Below are 18,313 nucleotides of genomic sequence, written 5' to 3'. Positions count from 1 at the left end.
GTGATGGTAGACAAATTGCAGTGAGTCCAGATCTTTCCTTAGGTACGTGTTAATTCTGGCTATGTCCAGCCTCTCGAAGCTTTTCATCACAGTATAAGTTTGTGCTACTGGGCAGTAGTTGTTGATGCAGCCCACGCTACTCTTCTTGAGTATCGAGATGATTGATGCCCATTTGAAGCATATGAAGACTTCAGCAATGAGAGGTTGTAAATGTCCATGAACACTCTGGCTAGTTGGTTGGTAAAGATTTTCAGTACCCTTCCAGGTATGCCGTCAGTGCCTGACACCTTGCGAGGATTCGTCCTCTTGAATGATGTTCTGACGTTGCCCTCAGAGACAGATATCACAGGGTCCTCAGCCTTTTCACAGATTCTAGTAAGCACTATTTGGTTCTTCTCAAAGTGGGCATAGAAGATGTTCAGCTCATCGGGTAATAAAGCATTACTGCCATCTATGGTGTTTGCCCCCACTTTGTAGGCTGTAATGGCCTGCACACCCTGCCATAGCTGGCATGTATCTGTCTCTCTTTCTAGCTTCCTCTGGAATTGCCACTTTGCTTCAGAGATGGCCTTCTGCAGGTCATACCTGGACTTAGATACATAGAATGCCACTTGGCCCTTCTAGACTATGCTGACCATCATCTCCCTAGTCTCACTGACTTGCTCCCATCCCATAATGCTCCAGGCCTCTCCAAGTTACTCTTAAAACACATGATCAAGCCCACATTCACCACATCAGATGGCAGCTCATTCCACTCTCCCACCACTCTCTGAGTGAAGAACTTCCCCCTAATGTTCCCCTTAAACCTTTCCCCCTTCACCTTAAATTATGACCTCTCGTATTTATAGTCCCAATCCAAATTGAAAAAGCCTATTTATATCCACCCTGTCTATATCTCTTATAATCTTGTAAACCTCTATCAAATCTCCCTTCATTCTTCTTCACTCCATAAAGTCCTAACCTGCTTAATTTTTCCCTGTAACTCAACTCCTGAAGACCAGGCAACATGCTAGTAAATCTTCTCTGCACTCTTTCAATCTTATTGATATCTTTCCTGTGGTTTGGTGACCAGAACTGCACACAATATTCCAAGTTTGGCCTCACCAATGTTTTAAACAATTTCAACATAGCATCCCAATTCCTATACTCAATACTTTGATTTATAAAGGCTAAGATACCAAAAGCTTTCCTTATAACCCTGTTCACCTGCGATGCTACCTTCAGGGAATAATATATTTGTATTCTCAGATCTCTTTGCTCCTCCACACTCCTCAGTGCCCTACCATTTACTATACATCTCCTACCTTGGTTTGCCCTTCCCAAATGCAACACCTTACACTTGTCTGCATTAAACTCCATTTGCCATTTTTTGGTCCATTCTCCTGTCTGGTCCAGGGCCCTCTGCAAGCTTTTAAAATCTTCCACAATGTCCATTACATCTCCTATCTTTGTGTCATCAGCAAATTTGCTGATCCAATTCACCACATTATCATCCAGATCATTGATATATACAACAAACAACAATGATCCCAACTCAAATCCCTGAGACACACTAATCACAGGCCTCCAATCTGAAAAGCAATCATCCACCTCTACCCTGTTTTCTCCCACAGTCAATTTTGAATCCAGTTTACAACCTCTCTTTGAATACCTAGTGTCTTAACCTTCTAAACTAACCTCCCATGTGGGACTTTATCAAGGGCTTTACTAAAATCCATGTAGATAACATGCACAGCCTTTCCTTCATCTACCTTTTTTGGTAACTTTCCTTTATCTACCTTCTTGTAAAGATCCTGATCCCCAGCCTTAAATGCCCTTGTACTTGCCCTCAGCAGGTTGTAAAATCTGATTCATCCAGATGGGGATGTATGGGGAACACCCAGTATGTGTGAATGGGCACTCATTCATCCACACAGGTCTTGATGAAGTCGGTGACATTCAAGTCTATGGATGATTTACTGAATATGTTCAAGTCCACCAATTAAAAGCAGTCCTGCAGATGCTCCTCTGCTTCCCTCGACCATACTTTTGCTGTCTTCACCACTGGTGCTGGGCTCCTCAGTCTCCGCTTGTATGCAAAGAATAGAAGTACAACCAAGTGATCAGACCTGCCAAAGGCTTGGGTATGCATTGATCATTGTGGTGTGCAGAGGTCGAGAATGTTGGTTCCCCTGGTCTCGCATGTGACGTGTTGGTGGTAGTTTGTCAGACTTCTTCAGGTTGGCCTGATTGAAGCCTCTCTACATTGATCAGGAAGGCATCAGGATGTGCCTCATGGCTGTGAATCAGAGTGCTCAGTCCCTCCCGTGCCAGCCTGACGATAGCCTGGGGTGGAATGTACACTGCAGTGAACTCCCTTGACAGGTAGAATGGGTAACGCTTGATTGTCAGGTGTTCCAGGTTGGGGGGAGTAGGACTGGGACACGACCTTCACGTCTGTGCACCATGATGAATTGACGATGACACAAATGCCACCTCCCTTGCTTTTTCCAGACACTGGCGTTCAGTTGCCCTTGGGCTGCAGCGCCATGTTCGCATTTAGCTATGTTTCTGTGAAGCACATCATGCAGCAGGTCCCTGATGTCTCTCTGATTTTGAAGTCTTGCTTGGAGTTCATCAAGTTTGTCCTCCATGGATTCTACGTTGGCCAGGAGGATGGTAGGGAGCAGAAATCTCAGGACCCGGCATGTCAGTTTGACCTTTAGCTGCCCCTTCTATGTCCACATGGTCAGGTCTTCTTTACCTGACCTGTGGGTCCGCTGTTGATAGTTCCGGTGGAGTTTAAATGATCTGTGCCTTGTCCCTTTAAATCACCTGGCAAGTTTAATTGTATTGAGCATCTGCTGTTTAAAATGACCTGATTGTTGGCTAGTTAAAGCTCTCACGGTATTCTACTTGTATGAGCACTGGCTATTTAAAGGTCAACAGATTCTGCTGATTCCGAGGTCTGCCAGTAATCTTAAGACATCCATATTATTGGGTGAATTTGATTTGATGTTTCTGGGTTTGAGATTGAGTATTAGTAGTTCTGAATGGGAATATTTAGGTCATTCCCGTCAGAGCTGCATGCAAAGAACCATCAGGAACATTGCAGATTGCAGAACAATCAGAAGGGCGCATGCAAGAGAGAACAGATTGTCAGGAATTAAATGGGAGAATGGGATTGCTCTGAGACAGCATAGATTCAAGTTGCTGTAAAGCCCCCTTCAGTATTGTAAGATGATATGAAAATTTACTATGCTCACCATAATGTTTGGGACAAAGACACATTTTTCCTTTATTTGCTCCTGTGCCCCACAGTTTTAATGTTGTAATCACTTCACATGTGATTAAAGTGCACATTCCAGATTTTATTAAAGGTTATTTGTATTCCATGACCATTGTTTGACCATGTAGAAATTACAGAACTTTTTAGACATAGTTCCCCCACTTCAGGGCACCACAATGTTTGGATCATTTAGCTTCACTCAGGTATGTTTAATTACTTCATTGGTGAAGGTATAAGAGAGCTAGGCTTTCTTCTAAGCTTTTGATCACCTTTGGAGTCTGTAAGTGCCATTTTTCAACAGGAGTACTAGAGTTGAGCCAACGAAAGTCAAAGAAGCCATTATGAGGCTGCAAAACAAGAATAAAACAGTAAGAGACAGTGGCCAAACCTTAGAATGACCAAAATCAACTGTTTGGAACATTAAGAAGAAAGAGCGTACTGCTGAGCTCAGTAATCGCAAAGGGACTGTTAGGCCAAGGTGACAGAAGAATTCTCATCGTGATGAAGAAATATCCTAAACTCCGTCCAACAGATCAGAAACATTCTTCAAGAGGAAGGTGTGGATGTGTCAATGACTACTGTCTACAGAAGTCTTCATGAACAGAAGTACAGAGGCTACACTGCAAAATGAAAACCAATAGTTAGCCACAGAAACAGGACGGCCAGATTTACAGTTTGTCAGGAAGTATTTAAAAGAGCCTGCAGAATTCTTGAAAATGTCATGTGGACAGATGAGACCAAGATTAACCTGTATCAGAGTGACAGCAAGAGCAAAGTGTGGAGCGTAAAGGAACTGTCCAAGATCCAAAGCATACACCTGATCTCTGAAACATGGTAGATGGGGGTGTTATGGCCTTGGCATGTATGGCTGCCAAAGGTACTGGTGCATTTATCTTGAATGAAGATGTAACTGCTGATGGCAGTAGTAAAATAAATTCTGAGGTGATAGAAACATCTTATCTGCTCAGATCCAAGTTAATGCTTCTAAACCCATTGGAAGCCACTTCATCCTAAAGCAAGACAATGATCCCAAACATACTGCTAAAGCAACAAAGAAGCTTTCAAAGCTAAAAATTGGAAAATTCTTGAATGGCTAAGTCGCCAGATCTAAATCCAATTGAGTATCCTTCCAAATGCTGATGAGAACATTTCAGGGAACAAGCCCCTGAAACAAGCAGGAGCTGAAGATGGCTGCAGAAGAGGCCTGGCAGAGTATCACCAGAGAAGTTACTCAGCACCTGTTGATGTCTAAGCATCACAGATTACAAGAAGTCATTGCATGCAAGGGATATGCAACAAAGTACTAAACATGACTTCTTTAATATACATACCATTGCTATGTCCCAAATATTATGGTGCCCTGAAATGAGGGGACTATATATAAAAAGTGCTTTAATTTCTACATGGTAAAACCAAAATGTACACAAATACCCTTTAATAAAATATGGAATGTGTACTTTAATCACAAATGAATTGTTCTATGAAAATTTAAAACTGGGAGTTCAGGGGAAATTAAAGGAAAATATTGTCTTTGTCCCAAACATTATGGAGGGCACTTTACAAGAATATTTAAATTTAATTACATTTGGACATACAGCATGGTAACAGGCCATTTTGGCCCACAAGCCCAATTAACCTACACCCCCAGGGGAAACCCACACAGACAGCACTGGATTCAAACCCTGGGCTGGTCTCCCGTTCACTGGCGCTGTCAAGGCGTTGTGCTAACTGCTACGCCAATTGTGCTGTATCTTCTCTTTTAATACATATTCCTTCCCTTGTCAACAATGACAGTTTTCTATTCTGCTGATGTTTAACAAAAAATTAATCCACAGCACAAATCAGAAATTGCTAATTTCTCAGCTTTTTACAGATCAATAAAATTACTAACCTGTTGTTCGACTTTGATTGGATGACATATTGGTCAAATGAAGATGCCCTAAAACATACGCAGCATTGGATTGCAGTCCAATTACTCCAGAAAAACTAATAATCTATGTAAGACAGAAGGTTAATGGATAAATAAAAACTGCACACAAAACACAGGTCACTGAACTGATATTTTAACAGATTTCCAAAAAGCTCTTGTTCACATTACATGAGAATACATTTCAATTTCTTTGCCCTCTTTAGTTTCCTGTTACTGTACTTCAATAAATTGACCAAGTTAAAAACAAATTGCCTGAGAAAAATGTGTTGAATTTGTTCCTGGCTTGCCACTTCTCAAGACTGACTATAGTCGGGGCATTCCAGTTTCAGCCAATAAAGCATGAACAATTACCAATAAAAGAGACACAATTCCATGCATAATTCAGACAGCTATTTAAGGTCTCCACACACAGGCAAATATTGCTTAATGATAAACTAAACTGTCATGCAGCTCCCAAGGAAATGGATGAAATCAGCATTGAAGGAGTTGAGTGAATAAATGCTGATCTGAAACAATCTCAAATTCAAGAACTTTACTTGACAGCAAGCACGAAAGCCTTTCATGTATTATTGAATTCAGCTTTGGATAAAGTGTTGAAGTATCAGCATCTGAATGACTTTATCTACAGTTCTGTTACTTTTAGATATTTTAATTTAAACAGATGGAGTTAACTGGCTGAATATCAGAGTGGAAGCAGGAAAGGAGTAGGTGCAGGCTGCTGCTTGCATTCAGGAAACCAAAAGCCACAATTTTAATGCTATCTCCAAGTTGTCGGCAGAATCACAAATGGCAATGCGAAAGTGTACAGGAGGGAGATGTGGTAAACCACTGTAATGTATAATTATCTGGTCAAGCATACCGATTGGTCGGTTGTACATGTGGCCTCTCCCCACAGGCTCCTGTATAAAGGTGATTGTTCCAAAGCCCCCTGCAACTCAGTGCAGGACAACCAAACAGTAGGGATATGCTATGTTCTCAAGTGAATTAAAGCCTATTGGTATCTCCACAATAGACTCCTGAGTGATTCATGGTGCATCAGGAGACAGATCAGCTCATTAAATGGTGTAACGACAACAACCTTGCGCTCAATGTCAGCAAAACCAAGGAAATGATTGTGGACTTCAGGAGGAAGACAGGTGTAATATTACAGTTATGTAATTGTCAATAAGCTTGCATTTCATATATAGTTGATCTTGGTTGTGTTTCACATTTAGTTGATCCTGGCTGCCACTGCTCCTCAGGTCACCTGACCTCTCTTGCTCCAATAAGCTTTTAGCTGCTACCTTGTGTCTTTTTAGGTTTTAACTGCTGCCATGCTATTAGCTGTATTTTTTTATACTATTTAGATTGTATACAGTATAGAGGAATTAGTTTAAATAGACTTATGTGGAATGTGTTATACGAATTAATCAGTTGTTATATCTCATTTTTAGACTGTAACTATACAATTAAGTTGCATAAAGCTTCGAAAGCAACCACCAAGCTTTTCATTCTCATACCATCAGGGGAATGTGACCCAGTCCTCATTGAGGGCTCAGTAGTGGAGAGGGTCAAGAACTTCAAATTCCTGGGTGTCCACATCTCCAAGAGTCTGTCCTGGATTATCTATATTGAAACAATCACAGCAGCTACACTTTGTGAGGTGTCTGAGGAGATTCAGTATGTCACTGAAGACTCTCGAAAACTTCTACAGGTGTACCATGGAGAGCATTCTGGCTGGTTGCATCACTGCCTGGTATGGGGAAGTTAACTCTCAGGACAAGAAAAATCTCCAGAGGGTTGTTAACTCAGCCTATGACATCACAGGCACCAGACTTCACCCCAATGAGAACATTTACAAGAGGTGGTGTATTAAAAAAAACACATCTATCCTCAAAGACCCCCACCATCCAGGCCATACCCTCTCCACTTCACCACCATTGGGAAAAAAGTACAGGAGCCTAAAGACGAGCACTCAACTGCACAATGACAGCTTCTTCCAGCTGCCATCAGATTCCTGAATAATTAATGAACCAAATTCACCGCCTTACTTTACATGCACTTTTATTTTTATCGTAATGTTGTAAGATGGTTATAGTATGAATGTTTGCTCTATGACGCTGCCACAAAACACTGAAATTCATGACTTGTTCATGACAATAAATTCTGATTCTGAATGGGTTTCCTGGCTGATCCAGCAGGCTGCTGGGTGAGGACTCCTTCAGACACAAGCCACAGTCAGGGCTAGGAAATAGAGCAGAAGGGAGCAAAATCTAAAAGGGAGGTGGTGGGACAGAAAAGAACTTGTGGAGGAAGGGCAAATAAAGAGAATGAGTGGTGGTGGTGGTTGAAATCACAAAACCACTCAGCATGACCCAGCCTCTCCATCCTCCGTTTTGGCTGAGATTTCAGGGAAGAGCAGCTGATGATTCAAATAAAATTGACTATTTACATTAAACTCAAACAAGAAAGGCTGCAAATCCTGGGGAAATATTTGAACATGGATACTGCAGGTTAAAGTTCAAGTTTAAATTATCATTATAATTGTACAAGTACAACCTGATGAAACATCGTTCTCTGGTCCTTGGTGCAAAAACATGAAGACACACATCCAAACGTAACAGACAAACGATACACATGCAGTCTATATATATAAATAAATATTGTTTAATAAATGGTAGAGTCTCGGAGGGATTGTATGAGCAGTTCATTTCAGTCATTCAGGAGGCTCACTGCCGGTGGGAAAAAGCTGTTTCTCAGCCTGGTGGTTCTGGCTCTGATATTCCTGTACCTCTTTCCTGATGAAAGTACTGGAAGATGCTGTGTGAGGGGTGGTAGTGGTCCTCAGCAACTTTGTGAATCCTCTTCAAACAATGATCCTGGTAGATCAGGTCGATGAGGGGGTTGGGGGGGGGAAACCCCAGTGATCCTCTCTGCTGCTCTTAAGGATTGACCTCCAATCCAATGCTCTACAGCAACCGTATAACGACGTGATACAGCCAGTCACGACACTCTCAATGAAGCTCCTGTAGAAAGTTGACAGACTTCTCAGTAAGTTCAGCCACCGTTGTTCCTTCCTGACAAGTGAGATTTTGTGTGATCAGGATAGGTCACTTCTTAAGTGGACTCCCAAGAACTTCATGCACTCTACTCTCTGCACTACTGAGCTATTAATGTGCAATGGAGGGTTGCCATACCTGGCCCTGCTGAAGTCCACAATCATCTCACTTGACCACATTGAGATTCAGGCTGTTATTCATGCAACTGTATCACACGATTTTCCCCATCTTCTCTGTAATGCGACTCATCGATGTTGCTGATTAGACCAACTACTGGTGTTTCATCTGCAATTATGTTGACTCTGTTTGAGCTGGATGTAGCATTACAGTTGTGGGTCAATAGCATGAATAGGAGTGGGCTGAGCACACAGCCTTAACGTGCCCTAATGCTCAGCATAACGGTGCTCGATGTTCTGCTGCTGACCTTGACAGACTGCTCTTCCTGTAAGGAAGTCCAGAATCCTGTAACAGAGAGGAGTGTTGAGACCCATCTAGGGTAGCTTCTCTACCAGCCTCTAGGGTATTAAACACTAAGCTGAAGTCAATGAAGTCAATGATGTGTCATTCTTCAGGTGGGTCAGAATGGAGTGGAGGGACAAGGTTATCGCATCATTAATGGAATAGTTCCACTAAAAGGCGAATTGAAATGGGTCCATTTCAATGGGAGGTGTGCTTCAATGCATTCTATCACCAGATGCACGAAACATTTCATAATGGTGGAGATAGGTGCCATTAGGAGGGAGTCATCGAGATCTGTTACTGTCGTCCTTTTGGGTCCCAGGACGTTGGTGGTTGTCTTGAAACCTGCGGGGACAACGGACTGCTGCAGTGACATGTTGAAAATGTCTGTACAGACCTCAGAATCAGAATCATAATTTATTGTCATGAACAAATCACAAAATTTGGTATTTTGGGGCACCATCACATTGCAAGCATTCATATTATGAACCATCTTACAACAATAATATATTTAAAAAAAATAGTAGTGCACAAAAAGTAAGGCAGTGTCTTTGGTTCATTGATGATTCAGGAATCTGATGGCAGAGGGGAAGAAGCTGTCCTTGTGCCACTGAGTGCTCGTCTTTAGGCTCCCAATGGCAGCAGAGTTAAGAGGGGAAGGCCTATGTGCTGGGGGTTTTTGAGGATAGGGGCTACTTTTTTAAGACACCGTCTCATGTAGATGTCTTCAATGGGGTGATACTGGTACCTGTGATGTCACAGGCCAAGTTACCAGCCCTGTGGAGATTTTTCTTGTCCTGAGATTTGGAGTCTCCATACCAGGCATTGATGCAACCAGCCAGAATGCTCTCCACGGTAACACCTATAGAAGTTTTTGAGTTTTCCATTACATACCGAATCTCCTCAGACACCTCATAAAGTAGAGCCGCTGATGAGCTTTCTTTGTGATTGCATCAACATGAAGGATCCAGGATAGATCCTCAGAGATGTTGACACCCAGGAATTTGAAGTTCTTGACCCTCTCCAGTACTGAGCCCTTGATGAGGACTGGGTTGTGTTCCCCTGTTTTCCTCGTAGAGTCCTCAATAATCTCTTCAGTTTTGCTAATGTTGAGCGCAAGGTTGTTGAGTCGAGCGGTGGGCTAAGCACGCATCCTTGGGTTGAACTTGCGTTGATAATCAGTGAGGAGGAGGAGACCTCCTTCAGTTGGTCTGTGCATTCCATCAATACCTGACCAGGTTTGTGGTTTGGTCTCATTGCCTTGTGTGGGTTCACTTTAGATAGGGTCTGCTCTCCTTAGCTGCAGCTATGCAGGGGGACATGGCCTTATTATAATATTTAAACATGTGACAAGTCTCCTACTGGAGAGTTGATTCCCTGCCTCCAAGGTGTAACCAGAGTCGTCTGGAGAACAATTTCAGATTGTGGAGAGGGGGTATGTGTAAGTGCCACAAGTGACCAATCTCCAGACTCCGTAATGATTGGGGGAAGTTCAGAGCTGCTGCAATGACAAAGTGGGATAAAAGCAGATGATTTTTCTTAATACAACCAAAATTTAAAAAAACCCAATCCAATAAAACACTATCACTGGAATACTTAGAAAATGAATGATAGAAATAAACAGAATTGTTCATATGGCCCTCACACAAGTACAGTACATCTCATAATCATATGGAAACCATGCATAAAAGAATTAAAATAGCAGGAGAAAATTTTTTACTTAAAAGTTTAACAGCTCTTCATTAAACAAAAACAACATGTTTTAATCTAATTTCCATTTTGATTGGAAACTTCACAATAGGGTGGAGCTAGATGGAAGACAGATAATGGAAACTAATGAGCAATTAAAACTTTCAAGTTACGTTACTGATTGCTACTTGGAATATTTTTGAATGTACCATCACCAGTGGAAATCAGTTGCATTATTACTCACCAGTAAAATCAACTGATCCCACAGGGTTCCACATATACTTATTCACAATTAAAGCAACCAGACTAACCACAGATCCAAGAGAAAATTGCCAACCTTTGTTGCTGAGGTCAATTGCTGCAGTCACTTCAAAGTTGAAATCAAGAAAGCAACTTGTATTTGAATGAATTCCTCTGCCAGTAGGCAGAAACACAAATGGGAACATCCATTGGTATCTCTCCATTTTTAAAACTGGGTCCAGTTTTTGAAAAAAAAAACAGGTTCTCTATTGCCTTAAGAATAGACAGATCCACTCAAATCAATGCTGCAGTGGTTACTGATGTTTGCTCAAATGAAATTTATATAAAATAATGAAGGATATATATACACACACACACACTATAAATATATTTATACACACACACACACACTATAAATATATTTATACACACACACACACACACACTATAAATATATTTATACACACACACACACACACACTATAAATATATTTATACACACACACACACACACACACTATAAATATATTTATACACACACACACACACTATAAATATATTTATACACACACACTATAAATATATTTATACACACACACACACTATAAATATATATATATACACACACACACTATAAATATATTTATACACACACACACACACACTATAAATATATATATACACACACACACACTATAAATATATTTATACACACACACACACTATAAATATATTTATACACACACACACACAATATATATATATTTATATATACACACACACATACACAGCATGGCTGATTATGTTATATTCTATATTGTATATAGATATGTTTTAAAGGAGATAAATGATGAGGGTTTTTTTTAGTGTAAGTCATATACAAACACTTCAAAACAAATCTCATTTAAAATGCCAGAGCTCTGCTCAAGCCAGACAGTCCAGGCTCCAAATGCCTTTGTAAAGACAATGGAAACTGCTTTGCTGAAGGACTTCACAAGTAGGTGTTAATTGGAGTTATAGATTATTGTTTTGTAAAGTAACAGATGAATGAACTTGAAATATTGGGTCCGGTGCCGCAGTCTATCTGAAGGCAGTTTGCTGTTCTAAGAGGGTCATGTGCTTTTTTCTGAGAGAGAGAGAGAGAGAGAATTCAGTTCTGCAGTTCAGCAGCAGCAACTGGGACTGGAACAGGACAAGCTGGCAAGCTTGAGGAAAAATCCCATTTTGGAAGACGGGTTGTGAGTTCTGACTTCAGCCTATTCAAAGCCCTTGTGGTCCATACAAGAAGAAATGGCTGGCTGAGTGATGTTTCACCTGAGATAGGGAAAATCAGAAAAGGAACTAGCCTAAAGAAAGAGGTTATCATCTGGAAAATCCCGATGGGCCAAGTTTCTTCAGCAAGGCACTGAAGTGGCTGGTCGGAAGGAATCAGTTTATATCCAACGAGCAACGAATCTCTCTCTGAAAACCAACAAGAACCTTCCTGAGCTGTAATCATTTACCTTTCAAGCACCAAAGCCTGGTGAAGATTCATGGATGTTAAAATCTGTGCACAGTATAAGAATTGCCTGATATGGATGAACTTGGAAGAGTGAAAAGTGAGATTGGACTGTGAATCAAATAACTTTTCTGAACTTATACACACATTACATACACGCGCACTTAGAATTAGAAGGGGGTTAAGTTAATGGAAATAAGTTAAAGTTTGATCCTGTTTTTATGTTTAAAGATAATTTAAAACAACTTTTGTTTAAGTAACCATTTGTCATGGTGAATTTCTATTGCTGCTCTGTTTTGGAGTTCTCTGGGCCCATAACAACACACACACACACACACACACACATACATACATACATACATACATACATACATATATATATATAGAGGTATATCATATAGTATATCTATCTATATATATATATATATATATATATATACACACACACACATACAAGACTGTGGGAAACTGTCGCCCTTCTTAGCAGTGTATAAAATGCAACAACGTAGATTTAGATTCTGTTTCTCTTCCCAGAAATGTAGCCTGACTTGCTGAGTTTTTCTGTCACTTTCTGTTTTTATTTTAGATTTCCAGCATCAGTGGCTTTTATGATTGTCAGCAGGCTGGAGTTTGTCTGAACTTTGTTTCTAGGAGTTATTAATGTTCATGACCATAACACCTGCAGGACAGTGGGGAAAGTGGAGAAAGGGAATCATAAGCCTGACAGCATCTCTGATTTGGCAATCTTTCACTGGCCTCAAGCTCCTACAGCTGATCACTTCAATGACTACATTAAAACCATACAGCAAACATCCAAAACATCACCTGTGTCACTGCTCTGATAACCTCATTCATCTTTGATTGAAACTGGGAGGACTGGATTGTTTCAGTCTTCAGCTGTATGAAAGAAACAACACATGGTAATTAGACGGTATTACATTCAAGAGATTAACCTAGCTGCAGAGACTTGATAAATTCTTATCTGCACTTTTGTTTTAGAAACAAGATTGTTATTAGTGTAAAGATTTCTACTGTGACAATATTCCAGACACTAAATAATGTTTTCAATTTTATTTGGAAAATACACTGAGACAGGATAAGGACATGGAAGGATTTGAAAACATGATGGCTTGTAGATCTACAAGTGCAGAGATGATCAGTGAATGGAGCAATGCAAGTTCAGGCATAGGAGGCAGAGTTGGATGAATGTAAATTTTATGAGGAGCCAGTCAGGAGACTCATTAAATAGTTAATACCTGATACAAAGGCAGTAAATGTCATGGTTTCTGGTTCATCTCCTCTCCATTTTTCTATACTTCTTAAGCAATATGACGAAAGTTAACAAACTTGGGATAGCAAATAATATTTAGTGAAGCAAATAAAAGGGAGATAAAAGAGACTATAAATGCTGGAATCTGGAGCAAAAACAATGAGTTGAAGGAACTCAGTAGATCAGGAAGCATCTGTCGAGGGAAATGGACAGTCAATATTTTAGTCGAGGCTCTTCATCTGGACCTCCCAGCCTCTCTCACCATCTCCACACTTCTCTCTCTCTCCTGACTCTATCTGATTTTTCATCTTTCCTTGTCTGGATCCACCTATCGCTATTGATCACCTCAGCTTTTTACACTGCCTGGATGCATGTGATACTTATTTCTGTCACATTTCTGTGGGTGCAAAGCAGTTCCTACAGCAGGAAGTGAAAATTCCCATAGAAGAATTGTGACCAAAGATGATCATACGTGATACAAGCAGTCCTTGGGTTAAAAATGAGTATTGTTCCTAGGTTTGTCTTTAATTCGAATTTGTATGCATGTCGGAACATGTACATTCGGTCCTTATTTAGCAACAGTTAGTCAAAAGTCCTTATTTAGCAACAGTTAGTCAAATGTTTATCTTAGAATAAAGGTAAAGGTTCTATTACTGTCACATAATACAACATTTAGAATGTAACATACATGAAATTTTTAAACTTTGTCTATCATAAGGAAGATAGAGAGTCACCAATCTGTCCAATGCCCCTCACAGAGGTGAGGCCCCAGCAAGGAATGAACTCATCACCCCTATTTTACAAGACCAGTGCTCTAACCACTGAACTACTGGAGCCTCTAGCACAGAAATTGCAATTTGTGTGGCCATGAAGTGCAAAGCAGTAACATGAAAGTCTGACTCTCATCTACTCATGGATAAGTGGTCTTTAGAGATGAATAGCTGCATCCCACTTGTAAAGTTCACATATAATCTCAGGAGGGGATATAAACAGCTTCCTAAAGATCTGGCAGCCTTATTTAGAGCATATAGGTACCTCACTGGCACCAATATAAGGTAACGATTGGTATTGGTTAGACAGTACACCTCTGTAAATATTTTAACAGTGTGGTATTATCATGTTTTACTATATGCATTGACAATGGGATGCTCTTCTTGTGATTATTTTTCTTTGTTCTTTCCCTGTTTAATAGAACTTATACAGAGGAGAGGGGATGGAGGGAAGGGTTCTCTTGATGTTTTGTATTTGGTAGGCTTGTTAATTGTTAAATATATTTAAAATGATAAATAAAATATTACAAAAAACATAATACAGTACATAATAATACAGGTAATAATACTGTACACAATAATAAAAGTAATTACATTCAGTCATAAGATCATGATTAAAAGTTAACACCTACAGGAGAAGATGATGGAGAGGTGGCTACAGTATAGGTACCCCATGGTCCTCCTGCATCTTCACTCCTTCCCATCCGCGCCCAGTTACTTCGCTCACTCCTCACTCCCCTCTTCCTTCCCCCATGACACCTCGCTTACCTGCTGCTTTGCCCAGGCCATGTGTGGTGTAGCCTGACAGGGGCATCGCATAGCCCACACTGCTGCTGCAGCTTATTCTTCTCCCCCAACTCCCTCCCTCCCCTCTGCCGGGCTGCTCATCCCTTTGCCTGTTTGCTGCTTTCCCCAGGCTGTGTGTGGTGTAGCTTGACAGTGGATGTGCATCACCAGCCGCTTGACGATTGAGGAAACATTGGTAATCTATCACACAATACTATGGCTTCAGACGGATGTATGTCAGATACTGGATATCCTTCAGAGAATAACTTGCTTCAACAAAGCTTGGCTAACAGATATACTGATTAGAAATCTGCTCTGCAGAAACTTAATTCAGCAGATAAAGCTAGCCAATGGAAAGAGAGTTCCACTTGAACTGGAAATAGATGTCATTCTCCTTCCGGTCGACTTGCCGGATCATAACTACTGGTTGTTCGTAAATCGGACATTTTCAATCTGGGGACTGCTTGTAATCTTCTTGTGACTTACCTCCAATGATCGCTTTCTGCACAAAAAAGTCATAACTCCAAAGTTAACTCCAGAAGATACTGCACTGCTGTTTTAACCCAAGAACTTATAGGATGGTTTCCCTCCAACACTGTCCTCTAATCCTACTGTCAAATTCCAAAGATTATGGAGATCGTACTTACTCGCAAACAGCAAGAGCCTGACCAAATATTTTCTTGAGCCACATGGAGGAGAAACCTATTTGAACTTTATAGTAACTCCATGTTACCATTAGTCAAGTAACCACACAGACCTAGAACCACCTTCATGCCTTAATAGGAGGCCCGCTGGATTCAGTAGCAGGATAACAATTGTTTTGATTGCTGCTCACCCCCATCCCTCACCACAGCAACTGAGAAGCTGCTCCAGGTTTTTAAATAGTTCTGAGTGAGTGGCTATGGGTAGAAATCAGGAAAAGGTGGGCTAAATACCAGTATTGGTGTTTGTTCATGAAGGAGTGGGGGTAAAATCAAAGTGTTGACACAGCAATGGAATGTTGATGGGTACATGGTGGCAGATCATGAGGCGAGGAGTCCAGGCCTTGGGTCAAAGGGAGGAGCATATTCAGGGGATCATGGGTGGGGCTTGGTGCAGCACTAAGATGGAAATGACAGCAGTTATATAATTAATGGAAAAATACTCCAATACAGCACTGAGCTGGGTAAACCTGAGAGTGCCTTGTTTTTCAACAATTGAAACGCAATAATGCAGGAAATGATGTCATCCCAAGATACTCTTGGATAGAAATAGTGTCAGAATACAAGATTTTCTCCTGACTAGAAGTGCCCAGTTGTGGGAGTAATTCAAAATGACCCACAAATAGTGCAATCGAATTTTTAGACCACTGTAGAGTTCATTATTATGTTGTCTAATGTGTTCATTCCAAATATTTTAATGCACAAATGAACTAATTTCAAACAATGCACTTACCTGTATCACAGAGCATTCAGATCCCACCAAAGCAATAAGTCCATTTACTGCTGCTAATCGATGCATTGTTGGGCAACCCTTAAGTATGGAAAATAAAAAATAAAAAAGCTTCAATAAATTTGCTGTAAATTGTCATATAATGGGCACTGAATACAACAATTATCAGTTTGCAGAAGCACTGGATATTATGGCAGGTCATCTGTAAATAATGTATCATTTATAGGGCACCTCCTGCTTTATTTCAAGGGTATAATATCCAAATAATTTTAACATTACATGGGTGCTCATCCATTTTGGATGTACATTAATCTGAGTTATATTTCATGATAATTTATCTATTGGGGGCTATGATAATATTATATAATTACTGGCAATACACAACACATTCCTGATGAAGGGCTCAGGCCAATAATGTTGACTGCCTTTTACTTCCTATGGATGTGTGACCTGCTGAGTTTCTCAAGTACTTCTGTGTATTGTATTAGACCATCTGAATTATTGCAAAAATAGGTTCGTGACAAAAATATGCACTTGTAGTCATTGGTTGAACATACACAAATACCCTGAAAATGCTTTATATATTATTGATAATAAAATGCCAAGGAAAATCACAACTGTAAAAATATTTGTGTGTACAGTTATAATATTTTCTGTAATGCTTTAATACAATACTTCCTGTAATAACATTGAAACGATCATGAAGAAATTTTGTGCCAATTCCTTCATGTTTACTCTGCTAAGGTCTGTTATCTCCTGTGATTCATTTCAAACTGTGGTAGTGTGCCAAGGTGAAATGTCTTGCATTGCCATTAGCTGATTGGTTGACTGGGTCACATGACTTCCAAGTGCCTTTGTCACCTCATCTCTGTTTCTTTCATTTATTAGCTTTAATCGATGTTCTCTAGTTATCAATTCTTTTGTGAATGGAGACTAGTCGTAGAGCACAGAAACCAGCCCATTACTCCACCATGTCTTCACCAACCAATCTGTGTCAATCTTATAGACCAGCACTTGGTTCATAGACAATTGCACCTTGGTGATTCAAGTGCTCATCCAGATGCTTCTAAATATTACGAGGGTACCTGCTTCTTTCACCTCGCAAGCAGTGCAAGGACACTCTGGGTAGAAAAAAATCTTCCTTGGATTCTCTCTAAACCTCTTACTCTCCACCTCAGACCTGTGTTGTCTTGTTTTCCTGGGAATGGAGGAAGTTTCTCAGTATCTAGCTGAAATTGCTCACAATATTCCAGCTGTGGCATAACCATAGTTGGATAAAGTTATACCAAAACTCCTTGCGCTTTTTGTCCATACCCCACAAATGAAGACAAGTATCCACCTTTTTTAAGTGTTGCTGAGATCCCTTTGTTCTTCAATACTTCTCATAACTTCATCATTTACGGTGTATGCATCTGAACCATCTCACCTCCAAAGACAATAATCACCTCATACTTTCCCAGAATCAAGATTTCATTGCCCTGCCTAATGTAGCAGCTGATCATTTTCATTCAGTAGCTGAAAACCATCTTTGTCATTATCAACTCTATCAATTTTTTGGATTATCAGTTAACTTACTAATCATACCTCTTGCCTTGATATCCAAGTTGTTAATGTAAACAACAAACAGAAATGGCTAGGGTTTCTTCTTTTTTTCTCTCTCTCAAAGTTCTCCAGGAATTTGAGTACAATTAACCATTAATGTTTTCTATAGTTCAAGTTACTCTATTCTCACTTTACTGAACTCCCCTAACAGTGGTATCATACCAACAGTCTCCTCCTCTGTCCACTCTTAAAAGCCTTGACTTCCTTCTGGAAGCATGGTCTTTAAAGTTGGCAACAAAAATCCAGCTGCAGTCGGGAGAGGAGAGGAGAGGAGGAGAGGAGAAGGACAGAGAAGAAAAGAGTCGGGGGCAGGTAAGAAAGCTTTTTTAAAA

General features: G+C 40.3%; 1 protein-coding gene across 7 annotated transcripts in view; it reads right to left on the bottom strand.

Annotated features, from left to right (window-relative positions):
• Positions 1-18,313, bottom strand: part of focad (focadhesin) — a 240,760-nt gene that overhangs the window by 44,270 nt on the left and 178,177 nt on the right. For all 7 annotated transcript variants that reach the window (XM_069926741.1, XM_069926735.1, XM_069926745.1 and 4 more), the window contains 3 exons: positions 16,383-16,460; positions 12,948-13,019; positions 5,160-5,262 (listed from right to left, as the gene is read on the bottom strand). In XM_069926741.1, coding sequence (XP_069782842.1) covers positions 5,160-5,262; positions 12,948-13,019; positions 16,383-16,460 — 253 coding nt within the window. The remainder of the gene's footprint in view (positions 1-5,159; positions 5,263-12,947; positions 13,020-16,382; positions 16,461-18,313) is intronic.

Source organism: Narcine bancroftii, chromosome 1 (assembly GCF_036971445.1).
Source record: "Narcine bancroftii isolate sNarBan1 chromosome 1, sNarBan1.hap1, whole genome shotgun sequence".
NCBI classification, from domain to species: Eukaryota; Metazoa; Chordata; class Chondrichthyes; order Torpediniformes; family Narcinidae; genus Narcine; species Narcine bancroftii.
Note: the sequence above shows the minus strand (reverse complement) of the source record. Positions and strands in the feature narration are given on the sequence as shown.